The sequence below is a fragment of the Scardinius erythrophthalmus genome (genome assembly GCF_964197995.2).
Source record: "Scardinius erythrophthalmus genome assembly, chromosome: 12".
Taxonomy (NCBI): domain Eukaryota; kingdom Metazoa; phylum Chordata; class Actinopteri; order Cypriniformes; family Leuciscidae; genus Scardinius; species Scardinius erythrophthalmus.
The window spans coordinates 9186674-9199780 of record NC_138232.1 but is presented as its reverse complement, the minus strand read 5'-3'; the positions used below and the strand labels follow the sequence as shown (position 1 = coordinate 9199780).

The following is a 13107-nucleotide window of genomic DNA, read 5'->3' as shown; positions in this document are numbered from 1 at the left end:
GAAAGAGAGAGGGAGGAATGAAGAGAAGCACTTTGACAGGTTGGCTTGCTGCCTCCGGCTTCCAATTCCCCCAGCCTCCTCAAGCAGAACTTCTCTCTTCCAACAGCAACTTGTGCTAAAAAATGTATCAACTCGGACTTTTGTTTTAAATGAAAAACAAATAAGAGACTGTTGTTTCTCAAAGCAACAGTTTTTCAAAGTCGAGATTTATGGTGTGGTTTAAAAAGCTCTGAGGTGAGAACTTACAGATTGAATTCTGAAAACTACACTTTGCTACGCTGACTTATGAAGTGTTTGCACAAACATGGCACCCTTGAAAAGTTGAATGAATCTAAGAAAGAAGCCTCTGGCACAAAAAGAAAAGCCATCTTCTTTATAGGCAGGACATAACTTCAATGAAGCAAACAAAAGTATATTCAGATTACAGTCAAGCTACTTGAACTTGACACCTCGGCTAATTGTTACCGTAGCCTTGGGAGAAAAGTTATACGGCGCAAGATTCAGCACAGCGCAAAGTGCCTTTGCAATCTGAGAGCTAACGACAGGACAATGGCTTATAGACACTCACCCTCTCTCTCTCTAACATGCACTAGAGTACCAAACATCGACCTTGTTAGACAGGCAGGGGTAATAGTGTCCATAGGCTGATAGCAATCGCTGCTGCGAGCGAGGAGTGATTTAACACACACTCTCAGGGACGTACTACTTTAATTTCTCCGTTTAACAGGAGCGATTTAACAGATGCTGCTTATGCCAATTAGAGTGCATCCGGAAGCTCGGCATGTGGGAACTGTTGATGCAAGCACTCTCAATGGGCCCTGTAGCTCTCTATAGCTCGGCTGCTTTATGCTTTTCGCTCTAGTTGTCATCGGAATGAGAGGAAAAAGCCTCCAAAACATGAGATATCACAAGGACTTTACTTGCAAGTCCAGACAAGAGGATTTGCTCTTCCTCTACTGAAGTAGTGAATGAAGGTTCATTACATCCCTAATATTGACAAATGAGGAGACAAAGATTCAACAGACAATCAGAAAGGGACATATGGCACACAAGAAACCTTACTTGCACAGTCATTGGAGAAGCCAAGCCCCGGAGAGGAACGGATTCATTTCTCCTTTAGGGTTATTCATGTGCTCAAGTACCGGAATCGCACCACTTAAAAGGAGAAGAGATTGAGTTTTCTATTAGTATGGCACTCTGGGGGATCCTGTGTGTGGGGTGAACACATTGTCCTTGTTCTGTCAGCAGTAAACGTATGCAGGTCAGGACAGTTTGAGGCAATGTGTCACATAGATTTCACCAGCCTCACGTAATGGCGTCTGACAGCAGCGGAAACGAATCTCACCTTCAATGGCGAAGTATGAAATATTTACAGTGATACTGTTTCCTATTCAAATATAATGTACAACAATGAGAAGGCCATTAGTAAGTTATATTCCCTCACAGCAGGGCTGAAAATTTCTTTATTCACATACATTTCACAATTCTGGAGACGTATGATGTTGGGTTCAGTCAACGGGCACTAAAATACTCTTTCAGAGATTCTTGCACTAACATTCAGTGGTGCCACAAAACTGCTACAGAATCTACAGCGTAAAACAGGTGGTGTGATCAGCGTATAGTCAGATTCCCGAATACTTTTATGAACTGTTTCAGTTCAGTTGACGTCCCAAACGAGTGACTCACTTGATTTGGTTATTTTTGGTGAGTCAAAAACATACAGCACTAGCAGTTCAGTTCGATTCCCGAACGGGTGACTCATATGAGTTGGTTATTTTTAATGAACTAAGAACATAGGATCATTGGTTCAGACCAAGATGCTCACTCTGTAAGTCGGTTCTTTTTAGTGAATGAAACATATTGTTCATACCTTAATGACAATGATCAAAATCCAAAAAGACCCTAGATGCATCCTGAGAAAGAAAAATTCAATAAGACTTTATATCTTTCACACCAAGATTGACAAATATAATTATATTAGCATCCACACTAACTTGCTAAGTTGTAATAATCATTCTAATTTGAAGAGAATAGGGAAGTCCACAAAGTGTCGTCCTTAGGGCTTGAGGGGGCCCGTGCTGAAAGTTCAGACTTTATGGAATCAGTTCAGAAAATGATAATGATCAAAACACATGATCAATTAAATCTTTAGAATTGGCTGCATGTAGGATGGGTTTGCGCTTAACTGGCTAGGGAAAAGAAATCACACCACTTTCATATTTAATCATTTTGCTTTAATCATCATGACAGCTTAAATGAGAAAGTGACAACTGGAAATATTAGTACCTTGTTCGTGCATTTACGAGCTGTTCAAATTTTATTTGAGCAGCAGAATACCAGCAAAACTAATTTGGTCACTCACTGTTATAAACTTCCAACTGACAATACGTGCAAACAACAGTTAAAAGATGAGACATATCTGGACTTTAATGAGGCGCTCACAGCAGAGTGTCAGATCTGCTCATAATTACAGCACAATGCAGAGAATGGAGGGAAAAAAAGCCTCTTGAAACACGACGGCATTCATCCAATTTTGTCAGCTGAATACATTTAAAAGACACAAATGTCCCCCTTAGCTGCAGGTGAAACCTATTAAAAACTTGGCTGGAAAACGCTCAAGCTAGCATACGTTGTGAAGCACCAGCCTGGCTCCCAGGGGCGGGCATCATAATGGGAAATATAGGCACCTCTTTACCATGAAAAACGACGATTCAACAGAGTGTCACTTAATCAATGGTGGACCCCACAGGGGAGAGGCGGCTACAGCCTGTGGGCTCCCACAAGCTACTGAGCAATGAAGTGAGAATAAAAGATGGAGGCATGAAGGAGGAGGGTTTGATAGAGGTCGGACAAATGATTAGGCTCCCAAGGTGCTGCTGGAGAGCTCGGTCGGCCCCTCTCGGAGGGAGCTACTTTAACGACATCATCCATCCTCAACACAGTGCGACAGAAAAAGAGAGCAAAAAAAGGAGAAGGCGAAGAGACTGAGCGATGGTGAGACGGACAGAAATAAAGAGCTCTAGTTACAGACAGAGACAGCGTCTGTCTCCAAGGTATCAGACAGACTCAGTCAGAGAGTGAACAGGGTAGACAGCCAACAGGAACACACGGCCTAAAACAGCATTTCGTCCAAGCTGCTCCTCACTTTAACAGCTACCAAACTGTCAATGACAAAGCAAACGTGAAATGCCATTTGTAGCCTATTTTACTCCCATACTGAGACATATTTCTCAGCAGAATCTTGATAGAAGGGAAACAATTTAGGGTGGGACTTAAATTATATCATGAAAAGGGAGTTACATAACAGAATGAAGCAAGAACTGAAAGCGATCATGTGAATCTGCTTCCTTCCTGTTAAACAAATGGCCTCATAAGAGCAGAAAAAAAGGGTCAAGAAGGTCAAGTTCAACTTTAAGAGCATCTTGACATATCCCAGTGTTAAGTCTAGCATTATTTTCTGCTTGAAATTAACTACTGTACGGGTATGATTTTAGAAAGGCTCTTTACTTAATGGCTTTGCATGTTTAATCTGAACTTGTTTGTAGAATTTTTAGAAAAAAGGTTTAAAGTCCACCCCTAAACATCACCACTGAGGCATAAGCAAATAGTACGAAAACATGCAAATAACATTGTATGAATTCATACGAATTAGCTACCAACGTGCAAAAACATAAAAGAGACACGAATTGCCAAGAGATTGTGTTGGTTGTTGCTTGCTTTATTTTAAAGCTCTTTAGTAGATAAAACGTCTGTTAAAGTGAGGCGTGTTGCAGTCGGTTAAACTGTCTGCTTTCTGAAATGACAGAGGAAGAATCTTACCACCTTATCTTCTCAATTTCCACTTGCACACACAATCCCCCATCTATCTGCCTGACAAGTGCTTCCCTGTTTATCTCGCCTCTCCACAATTGATCTGTTTTCACCTGACTCCTCTATTCAGGACCGATCAATCAATTCAATCAACTGCACTCAAAACCAATGCAAGTGGAGCAGATCTGATCAAAATTGGATTTGTATAACAGATAGTAAATCTAAAGAAAGAAATAACTTCATACATTACAAAATAAGCTTTAAGAACTTCACATAGCAATTGAGAAAACCTTTAGAAGCACAAAACAAATTAGCACAGCAAAAAACAAAATGGCACCCAAAAATACATGTCTCTAGCTGGATGGTAACAGAAACTTTATTCTTAAGAGAGGGTTGTAACTAAGATTTCCTGTTAACATACCACCACCCCCACTTAATGCGTTTGTCAAGCGACCACCACCTACTCCTTGACTTCCAAGGAAATGTCAACGTGCAACACGCTAATCTCACATTCATCAGAAGGGAGACTAACACGCGCTGGAAGGCGCTTCACCGCAAACAGGATGCATGTAAATAACAGAAGCATCACAGACTGCAGAAACTCACTGCAAAAGATCAGTTTGTAGAGACAAAAACTCTAAAAATCTCTCTGAAGTACCACAGAAATGCAGACGTTTGCCTTGAACGCCTATTTCTTTGAAAACGACACTGTATATATGACTGTTTTGATGAGTAAGCCTTTAAATAGTATGAATATGCTTAAGGTATCTTTAAATGCTTTTCATACATTTATACACACACAGATATACACACACTTGGCATAATGTAAAAAGCAGCATATACAATAAAATATAAGTAAAACTTTTTTATTGCTATATTTTGCAACAAACTGAACTCCATAAAACAAATTAAATGTGTGCAAAATAACTACCCAGAATTACACAAATGTACAGTGGGGGAAACATAATTTTTCCCAATATAAATCCATGAAAAGCAGAAGCTCTTAGATAGACTTAAGGATACATCCTTAGTGTGAAGGAATCGTAAAATCCAAGCAATAATGTTTCCACTACGGTCCTTCTTTTACCACTGTAAGAAGTAGATCTCCATCATCGTCACTGTCCAATTCATCAGTGCTTATGATACGCAGTGGATTCCTCTGAAGGCACGGATCAAGTAGCTCTCTGCTGGTTGCTGCTTTCGTGGCGTCTCTTTCCATCTCAGCTGCACACCGATGGTAATAGTCTCCCTCTCGCTTTCGCTCTCTCTCTCCCTCTCCCTCGGTGTTACTGCCGCTAATAGAGCGTCTTCCCCGAGGCACATCCTCCTCAATCGTCAGCCCCTCCTCCAGCCTCCCTCCCAGCTCTTCAATCATCCGTCTGGACTCAACACGGAGGGGGGAAGCTTCAGTCAGGGCTTCTTCCTTCAGAACCTCACAGATGACCTGAGGTTCAAGAGGTCGGAATTCTGTTTGGTCATTTTCTGTCCTTTCTTCAGGTTGCTCTTCTTCACTCTCTTCCTCAGAGTCACTGTCACTGCTGGAGTCCTCCTCCTCTTCTTCTTCTTCCTCCTCCTTCACCGCAAGTTCAGCAGCTAGTTCAAGTAACTCCAGCTCTAGTTCTAGATGGTTTTTCTGCAGTTTGGCATTCCGCAGGGGTTCGGCTAGTGCGAGCACATGCTTGGATCTGGTGAAGAAAAAAGAAACAATATTTAACTCTTTATTTTACAGGTGTCTTTGTTATATACGTTACATGTAGTTACTATAGTAATAACCCTACATTCTGTATAATTACTTGCAACTAACCATAAACCAAACCCTATTCCTAACCCTACAGTAAGTACATGTAGTTAATTAACATTACTCAGTACTTAAATGTATAATTACACTAAATGTAACAAAGACACCTTAAAATAAAGTAAATCAAAAGAAGATATATTTGTGACTGGTCTTCTGCATCTAATAAGAGATTGTTATTCCACCAAGGAGCTCACGGTCAATTTATGACAAAATATATTGAAAGATGCACGTACACTCAAATCAAATGTACAATGATTATTTTTCCATGGACCACAAAATGAGATTAATTCATTAGAGTTTTTGCAAGAAGTCTCTTATTTTCACCAAGGCTGCATATTGTGAAATATTAATGCAATTTAGAATAATACAGTTTAAAACAATTTTATAATATAATTTATTCCTGTGATAGCAAAGCTGAGTAACAAGTAAACCGCGCCTTCAAGACTTTATTAATAAATCAGGTTATTTCCCGGTAGTGACGTCAAAGCGTAATAATTTGCATATATGACTATTTATTTTATGATGTTGATTGTGATGTCAAATAAAGCATTAAAAACTGAAGAAGAGAACTACAACATGTCAGCGGGACACTTACGGCTCATATAGTATCTCTCATGCAGTTACAGATACAGCATTTTGACTGTACCACCACTTCTCCTGCACGAGATTAAGAAAAGAGTGAGTTTGCAATCCATTTCCTCCTCCCTTACTGTAAAACACTCGCTCTGTCTGGATGCGTTTCAATCCCATTCCTGTCACATATCACACATGCGCACTTCAATGAGCCGAAAGAAAGCAGGTTAATGCGTTTAACATGCTGGACGAATTCGGCATAAGGGACAAAAATCTTGCTGTGACGATCGGTTTATGCTTAAGCCATTTATGACCTTATTCCGATAAAGGAAAACGGGTTAATGCATTTACATGATCATGTGCATAATTGTAATCATGTTAAAAACATGATCCTTGATCCTCCAGAAATCCTTCTAATTAAACGCTGATTTTCTTATTATCAATCTTGAAAACAGTTGTGCTGCTTAATATTTTTGTGGAAACCGTGATGCACTTTAACTTTTGACCATTTGAATGCATCTTTGCTAAGAAAGTAGGCTATTAATTAAAACAAAATCGTATTGACCCCACACTTTTGAATGGTAGTGTAACCTTTGCATTCCATTAGAAAGAAAACCATACAGGTTTTAAATGACATGAAGGTGAGTAAATGATAACTAATCCTTAAATAATTATTTAACAGGCAACATATTTTTTGTGAACCAAAAAAATGGGTTTGGCTGTTGAGCGAAATGTGGCAGAGGATATTTTAGTATTCAGTTCACAATACAGATGTCTCCATGGCTACTGTAGAAAGAACTCTAGGACTTCAGCACATGCTTATCAGCTAGAGGAGAACTCATTTTAAAATAGACACTTCAAGCACATTTTTAAAATGACAAACACTAACTAGAAAAACTAAGCATGTATGTACTTGCCCTGACAATTTAACAAGGGAAGTAGAGATAATCTGAAAATTAGGGAATACTCATGGCTCGTGAATTTTAATTAGATGATGCAACATTCAGCCAGTAGTCATTGCAGAATATATACATATACACACACACTTTTTTTAGGGCGTTCAAATGTATAATACTACGACAATTTAATATTTTATCATTTTGTGAATATGTAATGCACGCAATATTAAACGTCTGGACACCAAAATAAATACATCAGTCAGAGTTTCACTAATATCGCATTCCGCCACAAACTTCCCCTGGGGAGAAGCAATATGCAAAGCAACCTGACAAAGCTTCCCTGAGAAGAAAAATATATACATATTGCTACAATACACTCAATGCAAAGATCCCAGTACTACAAAGGGCCTTGAGGCATACATTATTCATGTAGCAAATGCGATCGGGTGCTGCCAAAACTCAAGTGGCTACCATTCAGACTTGCAAGCCGCTCAAATCCTTCATCACCATGGTGATTAGCGAGCGGACGGGGTGCTGGGGTTTGAGGTCGTGGTCATTCACAAAAAGGATAAAGCGTGCGAGTCTGAGCCGCCCTGTCTCTATTGACGTGGGTCGCTGAACTCTGTGCTTCAATTAACACACCGCTGAGAACCAAGATGCCTTGTTATCACCGCACAGGCCTAATGATGTCCCGGGCCGCCAGCGGACAGGGATTCCTAGCAGGAGAGCAGCGCTACAGTCTCAGGAGGATACTGTGTACACACAACGCTTTAGTCACAAGTATGCCTTCAGAAAGTGTTTATCTAAGATAAAGAGGCAGACTTGTGATATGTCAAGGAGAAGTCATGGTTAGACGGAGAGGCAAAACTGGTTTGACGCTTTTCAGTGGCTTTACAAGGTGAATGACATAACATACAAACAAGCCTTGTATGTGTTATAAACACTTTTTTGAGAAAACCACAAATGAAATGTCCCTACAGTCCCATAGATATCACTGAAATAGATGTCTTTAGAAAAGTAAACAGAAAAATGTTAGTTTTGTGAACAGGGGAGCAGCCGGCACTTTTTTTTAGGCAATCTGAATCTGCAACTGAATCTGAACAGAAACTGCTTGTGCATCAATTCAGTCAATGTTGTATCCTAGGGCCTACACTTCTGGTAAAAAGTTTTTGGGCAGTAAGACTTATATTAATACTTTTATTCAGCAAGGATGCATTAAACTGATAAAAAAGTGAATAAATATTTTTACAAAATATTTATTGTTACAAAAATGTACATTTTTAAATAAATACTGTTCCCTATGTTCATCAAAGAATAACAGTTTCCACAAATATATTAAGCAGCACAACTGTTTTAACATGAGCAGCAAATCAGCATTCTGAAGGATCATGTGACACTGAAGACTGGAGCAATGATGCTGAAAATTCAGCTTTTCCATCACAGAAATGAATTACATTTTGAAATATATTTAAATAGATCTCATAGATTTCAAATAAATAGATTTCAAAGCATTCAGCACACTCAGAAACAGCATGTTTTCCAAGACCTTATGAGAAAAGAGGTCTAAAAATGGAATGGAACGACAGAACTCATGCATGTGACCCAACATGCTATGTTAATGAAATGGCAAAAGTAATAAAAGTTGAAAATTACTATACACTATACTAGCATAATCAGTTTACAATTTGTACTATTTTCAGCATAAAAAAAGTTCGTCATCAAAGACCTGAAATCATCTGACCAGCTTCAAAAAATGAATGAAAAAGGTTCCAGTGTCTCAAATTAACGTCATTATTTGTCCCTTGCAATTGATTTTCAGTAGCTTTCTTTTAATCTTTGAGGGAATTTTTCCAAAACCATTTAACTGAAATTATTAGTAAACAAACAATTATGGCTGTTCATTATGTAAATCAACATCAAATATCTATAAATAATAGGCTAGCCCAAAACACAAATGCTCTACTGGAATACATTTTAAATAATCCTCCAGTCACAGTTTGTAGTAAATGGGAGTGTTTTATTCATGTTCAGTGGTTTCCCCCCCCCAAAAAACCCCACTTCTTATTAACAACACCTGCTTCTGAGACCGTGATTACAGATATCTGCAGGTTCAGGTCACTAGTGGCTCATAACTACAATATTATTATATATTAGATAACATAAAATAATTTATAAAAAAAAAAAAATAATAATAATAATAAAAAATAATTTTCCAGGGCATTTTTGGCCAAACCGCTGGTTAATTTCTGACCCTGGACAAAGACAATTCTCTGAAAAGCACCAAGTGCTCTCAGATGAAGAAAGACAGTTCATAAAACTATTAGGCACTTCCTGGAGTAATGTGGTTGGTGGAAATCCTGTGGCAGTGGCGGCGGCGCTTCAAACATTTGCCATATTCGTTTTCTCCCTGTGGGAAGTCATTATTGAGTTAGGATTGTAGAGGCTCGCTTGTTTTCTCTGTCTCTATCTCTCCCTCTCCTCCTCCACTTCTGCGGTGAGAGAATGCACGCTTGCGGTGGAAACAAAGGCCCCTTTTGGGGCGAAGGATAATGTTGTACACAATTCAGTCATTACGATGACACTGTTGTGGTTCGCCTTAATTAACCGAGAAGGGGCGGCTTTCAAGGTTGGGAGAAGTGGGAAATAAAAACAAGCCTGCCGCAACAAAGACACACTAGAGGCAGCTTGAGAAAATAGTGGAGACCTTTATGTCTAGAGAGATGGGGTGAACCTGTGGTGCATTACTTGTCTACTTCAGACAAAGCTCTCAGGCTGCGTCTACATTAAGCTCTTAAGATATAAAAATCAAGGACACAAGGACAAAATGTACCTCTGCCTTTTCAATGAGATTAGTCTTTAAGAGCATTTAAAATGGCATAAGACCACATTCACAGATTATCACAGATTCATGAAGTCACTGAAACGAAGTAAATGATTCATTATAAAGCTTAACTGTGAGTTGAACACATTTCAGTCAAGTCCTTACAACATTTACGTTCATTCATTTGAAGGGTTCTTTTATCCAAAGTGACTACTTGAATGGTCCATTCTAGGTATATATTTTGCAAATTGGTGGCATTGTTTCATTCAGCCTTTTGCATATTACAGGAGAGGATTCTGGAGACTGGAAGCACCGTCACAGCTAAGACTGACATTACAAGCCGAAGTGTTCAAATGCCGCTAAACCACATACTGAGAGTGAATATGATCCACTTATCTGTTTGAGCTCTAAGACCGGGATCACTTTCCTCACACCAGCGGGACACTTCAATCCTCTCTCTCTCTCTCTCTCTCTCTCCCACTCTCTGCATCTCAGAACCACGCTCAAACAAGAACATGTTGATCACATATTATTGTAGCCTAGTTTGTGCTGAATACAGTGTAATGAGACTTTAGCCATTAATATGTTTATAAGCAACTGAAAAAAAGCGCAAAAATTCTCAAAACACCCTCAGACCCCAGAGGGTTAATGTAGTTGGCTACTGTCACTAAAAACTCAAACTATTTTTTTTCGCAGTACACTCACGCTTTCAATGCAGCCATTCACTGGATCACTTAAAGACAAGCCAAAGGCGCACATACTCTCCCGGTGCTCACTATGATCCGCCTCTCCCGCTATTAATGCACTTACATGATAAGAATAAACCATCTAAAACGCTTTGAATAATCATACTACTAAAACTAAATGTGATAAGGTGATTTAAATAATGTTTGTGCTTTCACTTTGATGAGCTCCAGCACGTCCGTGCTTCATTTGATCAATGCAATCAATCACAGTTCTAATCGTCTGAATGACTATTCCCAATCTTAAAAGTTAGTTCATCCCAAAATTTAAACTCTGTCTCCATTTACTCACTCTCATGTCGTTCTCGCATGCCATGCACACATTTGAACATCCGTGTTTGCCCAAGTATTTGTGTTGTAAACCTGTTTATCATTACAAAGCCCTTGCGTCTCTTCAGAAGATTTGGATATGGATTAGACTGCTCTACGGATTATTTTTATGATGCCTTTATGACCTTTTTTGGATCTTTTGACATGAGGGTGAGTACATGATGAGAGAATTTACAATTTGGGTAAATTATACCTAAATACAGTAAGCCGAGTTTTGGATATCATATCATTTGCATCACCGATACATATCGCCGCATTTAAACGTTTTTGCATTTTGGTTATCGAATACTTACACATGAAAATAATTTGTACCATTATTGATTACAAAAAACAACATTTAAATCAGCCTTTACTTAGTAAACCCCTATTATTTAGACAAATACATTTACAGAATACATCAGTCATAAGTGACAAAGACACTTGCAGGTACTTCTATATAGTCCAGTCCAACATTAATTACTTTTTACAATCAAGATGCAGTCATTCCCCATTTTTTCCAAACACCACCCAAGCTGATCAGTACGGTCATAAGCAAACCTCTCGAATCGGATGGAAAGCTAGTGAAATTTCAGAGAACAAAACCAAAAAGGTCACGATCAAACTCAAAGCCATCCAAACTCAAGTGACAGCAATCCTTAATAACCTAAACTGTGCTATTAACCAGCACACACACACCAAACAGAGATATTTTAAGCCTGATTTCCCTCAATGCTAGAGAGGGATTTCACAATTCACTTGGCTACTGATGCAAGAAGTGAAAACACAGTTTCTGACACTAACACTAACTGACAACAGTAATGTCCACTCTGGGGCAACTGACCACGAAGCTTTACGAAACCCCTGACCCATGTGGCCCCTGGAGACCTCTTTACCCTCAAGCAAGGGGCTCGAGTCCCTGGAGAAAAACAGTTGGCTGAGCGTCAATACTCTGACAATGTGTCGTTTCTCAATGTCAGAGAAAGCAACTTTCTCATCTTGTCAAAAGATAAACCCTTAAGCTCACCTTTAACAGGTTTCCATGGTTTCCGTTCGGAATCCGACTGACCCAATTAAGGAGTTTGAACACAAAGGGAAAATGAAAAGCAAGGCTCTGTCAGATAACAGCTACATTGCACTTAGTGAAACACAGTAAGTTCCACCTTATCTTATCAGCTTTCTGAACTGGCCGAAGAGTCGACTCACTGGAATGATTCTGCATGCTGGATGGGAGGGGGAAGAAAAGATAAGAAAATGCCAGTGGTCTCAGAGTATGGCATCAGCGGCACACATTGAAGCCACATTGAAATGTGTAGCAGAACCTCATCTGCACTGATTGTAATTGATTGCAGAGCTGCTGTAAGGTGACTTTTGACACAGAGGACAACTGTATATATTGTATAGAAGTTTTGCAAGCTTAGCTAATGTCTGTAGGCAAAACATGAGTTTTCTTTTTGTACAAATGAGTTGTTTTGCAGCCTCTCTAGAGCACAGAGATCATTCCATGCATACATTCCAAGATATTTGCTAATGCAAAACTGCTTTTCTTTGTCTCCCCCGTGTATATTGTTTTGAACACGTATGAACCTCAGAATACAAACAAAAGAAAAACTATTTTAGTGGTCTTTAGTACTTTTCATTCCCAAACTTGCAATGTTCCCATTTACCAACCAAGAGTGTGCTACAAATCCCCCTATAAGTTAGAAAACAAATTCAAATGCTATCCTAAAATAAATAAAAAGGATTTTTCTAATTAATACCATCCAAATGGAAAATATGCATCTATCATTTACTCATCCTCATACAATTCCACAAAAACTGTGGTTTCAATACAACCATCTTTTTACAGTGGCCAAGGAATGTCAAACTCCAAAGAAAAACTCCATTCAACTTCCTATATTCCTTAGTCTTCTGAAACCTCTGAAAACTTGTATAGTGCAATTTCATTCTTTGTGAAGCTTGGCAGTCTGTAAAAAAAAAAAAAAAAAAAATGCAAATGCAGGTTTGAAACACCTTGACGATGAGTAACTCATTAATGATTATTACTTTAATAAACAAGTTAGGACATATAAGCTAAGCTAAGGTAAAAAGTTGGGAACATCTGCAATAGCGGATGGATATGGGACAATTTGTCAGACACTATTCCAACCATACACA

General features: G+C 38.9%; 1 protein-coding gene across 3 annotated transcripts in view; it reads right to left on the bottom strand.

The window, feature by feature from the left end:
- Positions 1-2215: 2215 nt before the first annotated feature.
- Positions 2216-13107, bottom strand: part of shq1 (SHQ1, H/ACA ribonucleoprotein assembly factor) — a 44408-nt gene continuing 33516 nt past the window's right edge. For all 3 annotated transcript variants that reach the window (XM_081381561.1, XM_081381562.1, XM_081381563.1), the window contains exon 12: positions 2216-5495. In XM_081381561.1, coding sequence (XP_081237687.1) covers positions 4880-5495 — 616 coding nt within the window. In that variant the 3' untranslated portion in view covers positions 2216-4879. The remainder of the gene's footprint in view (positions 5496-13107) is intronic.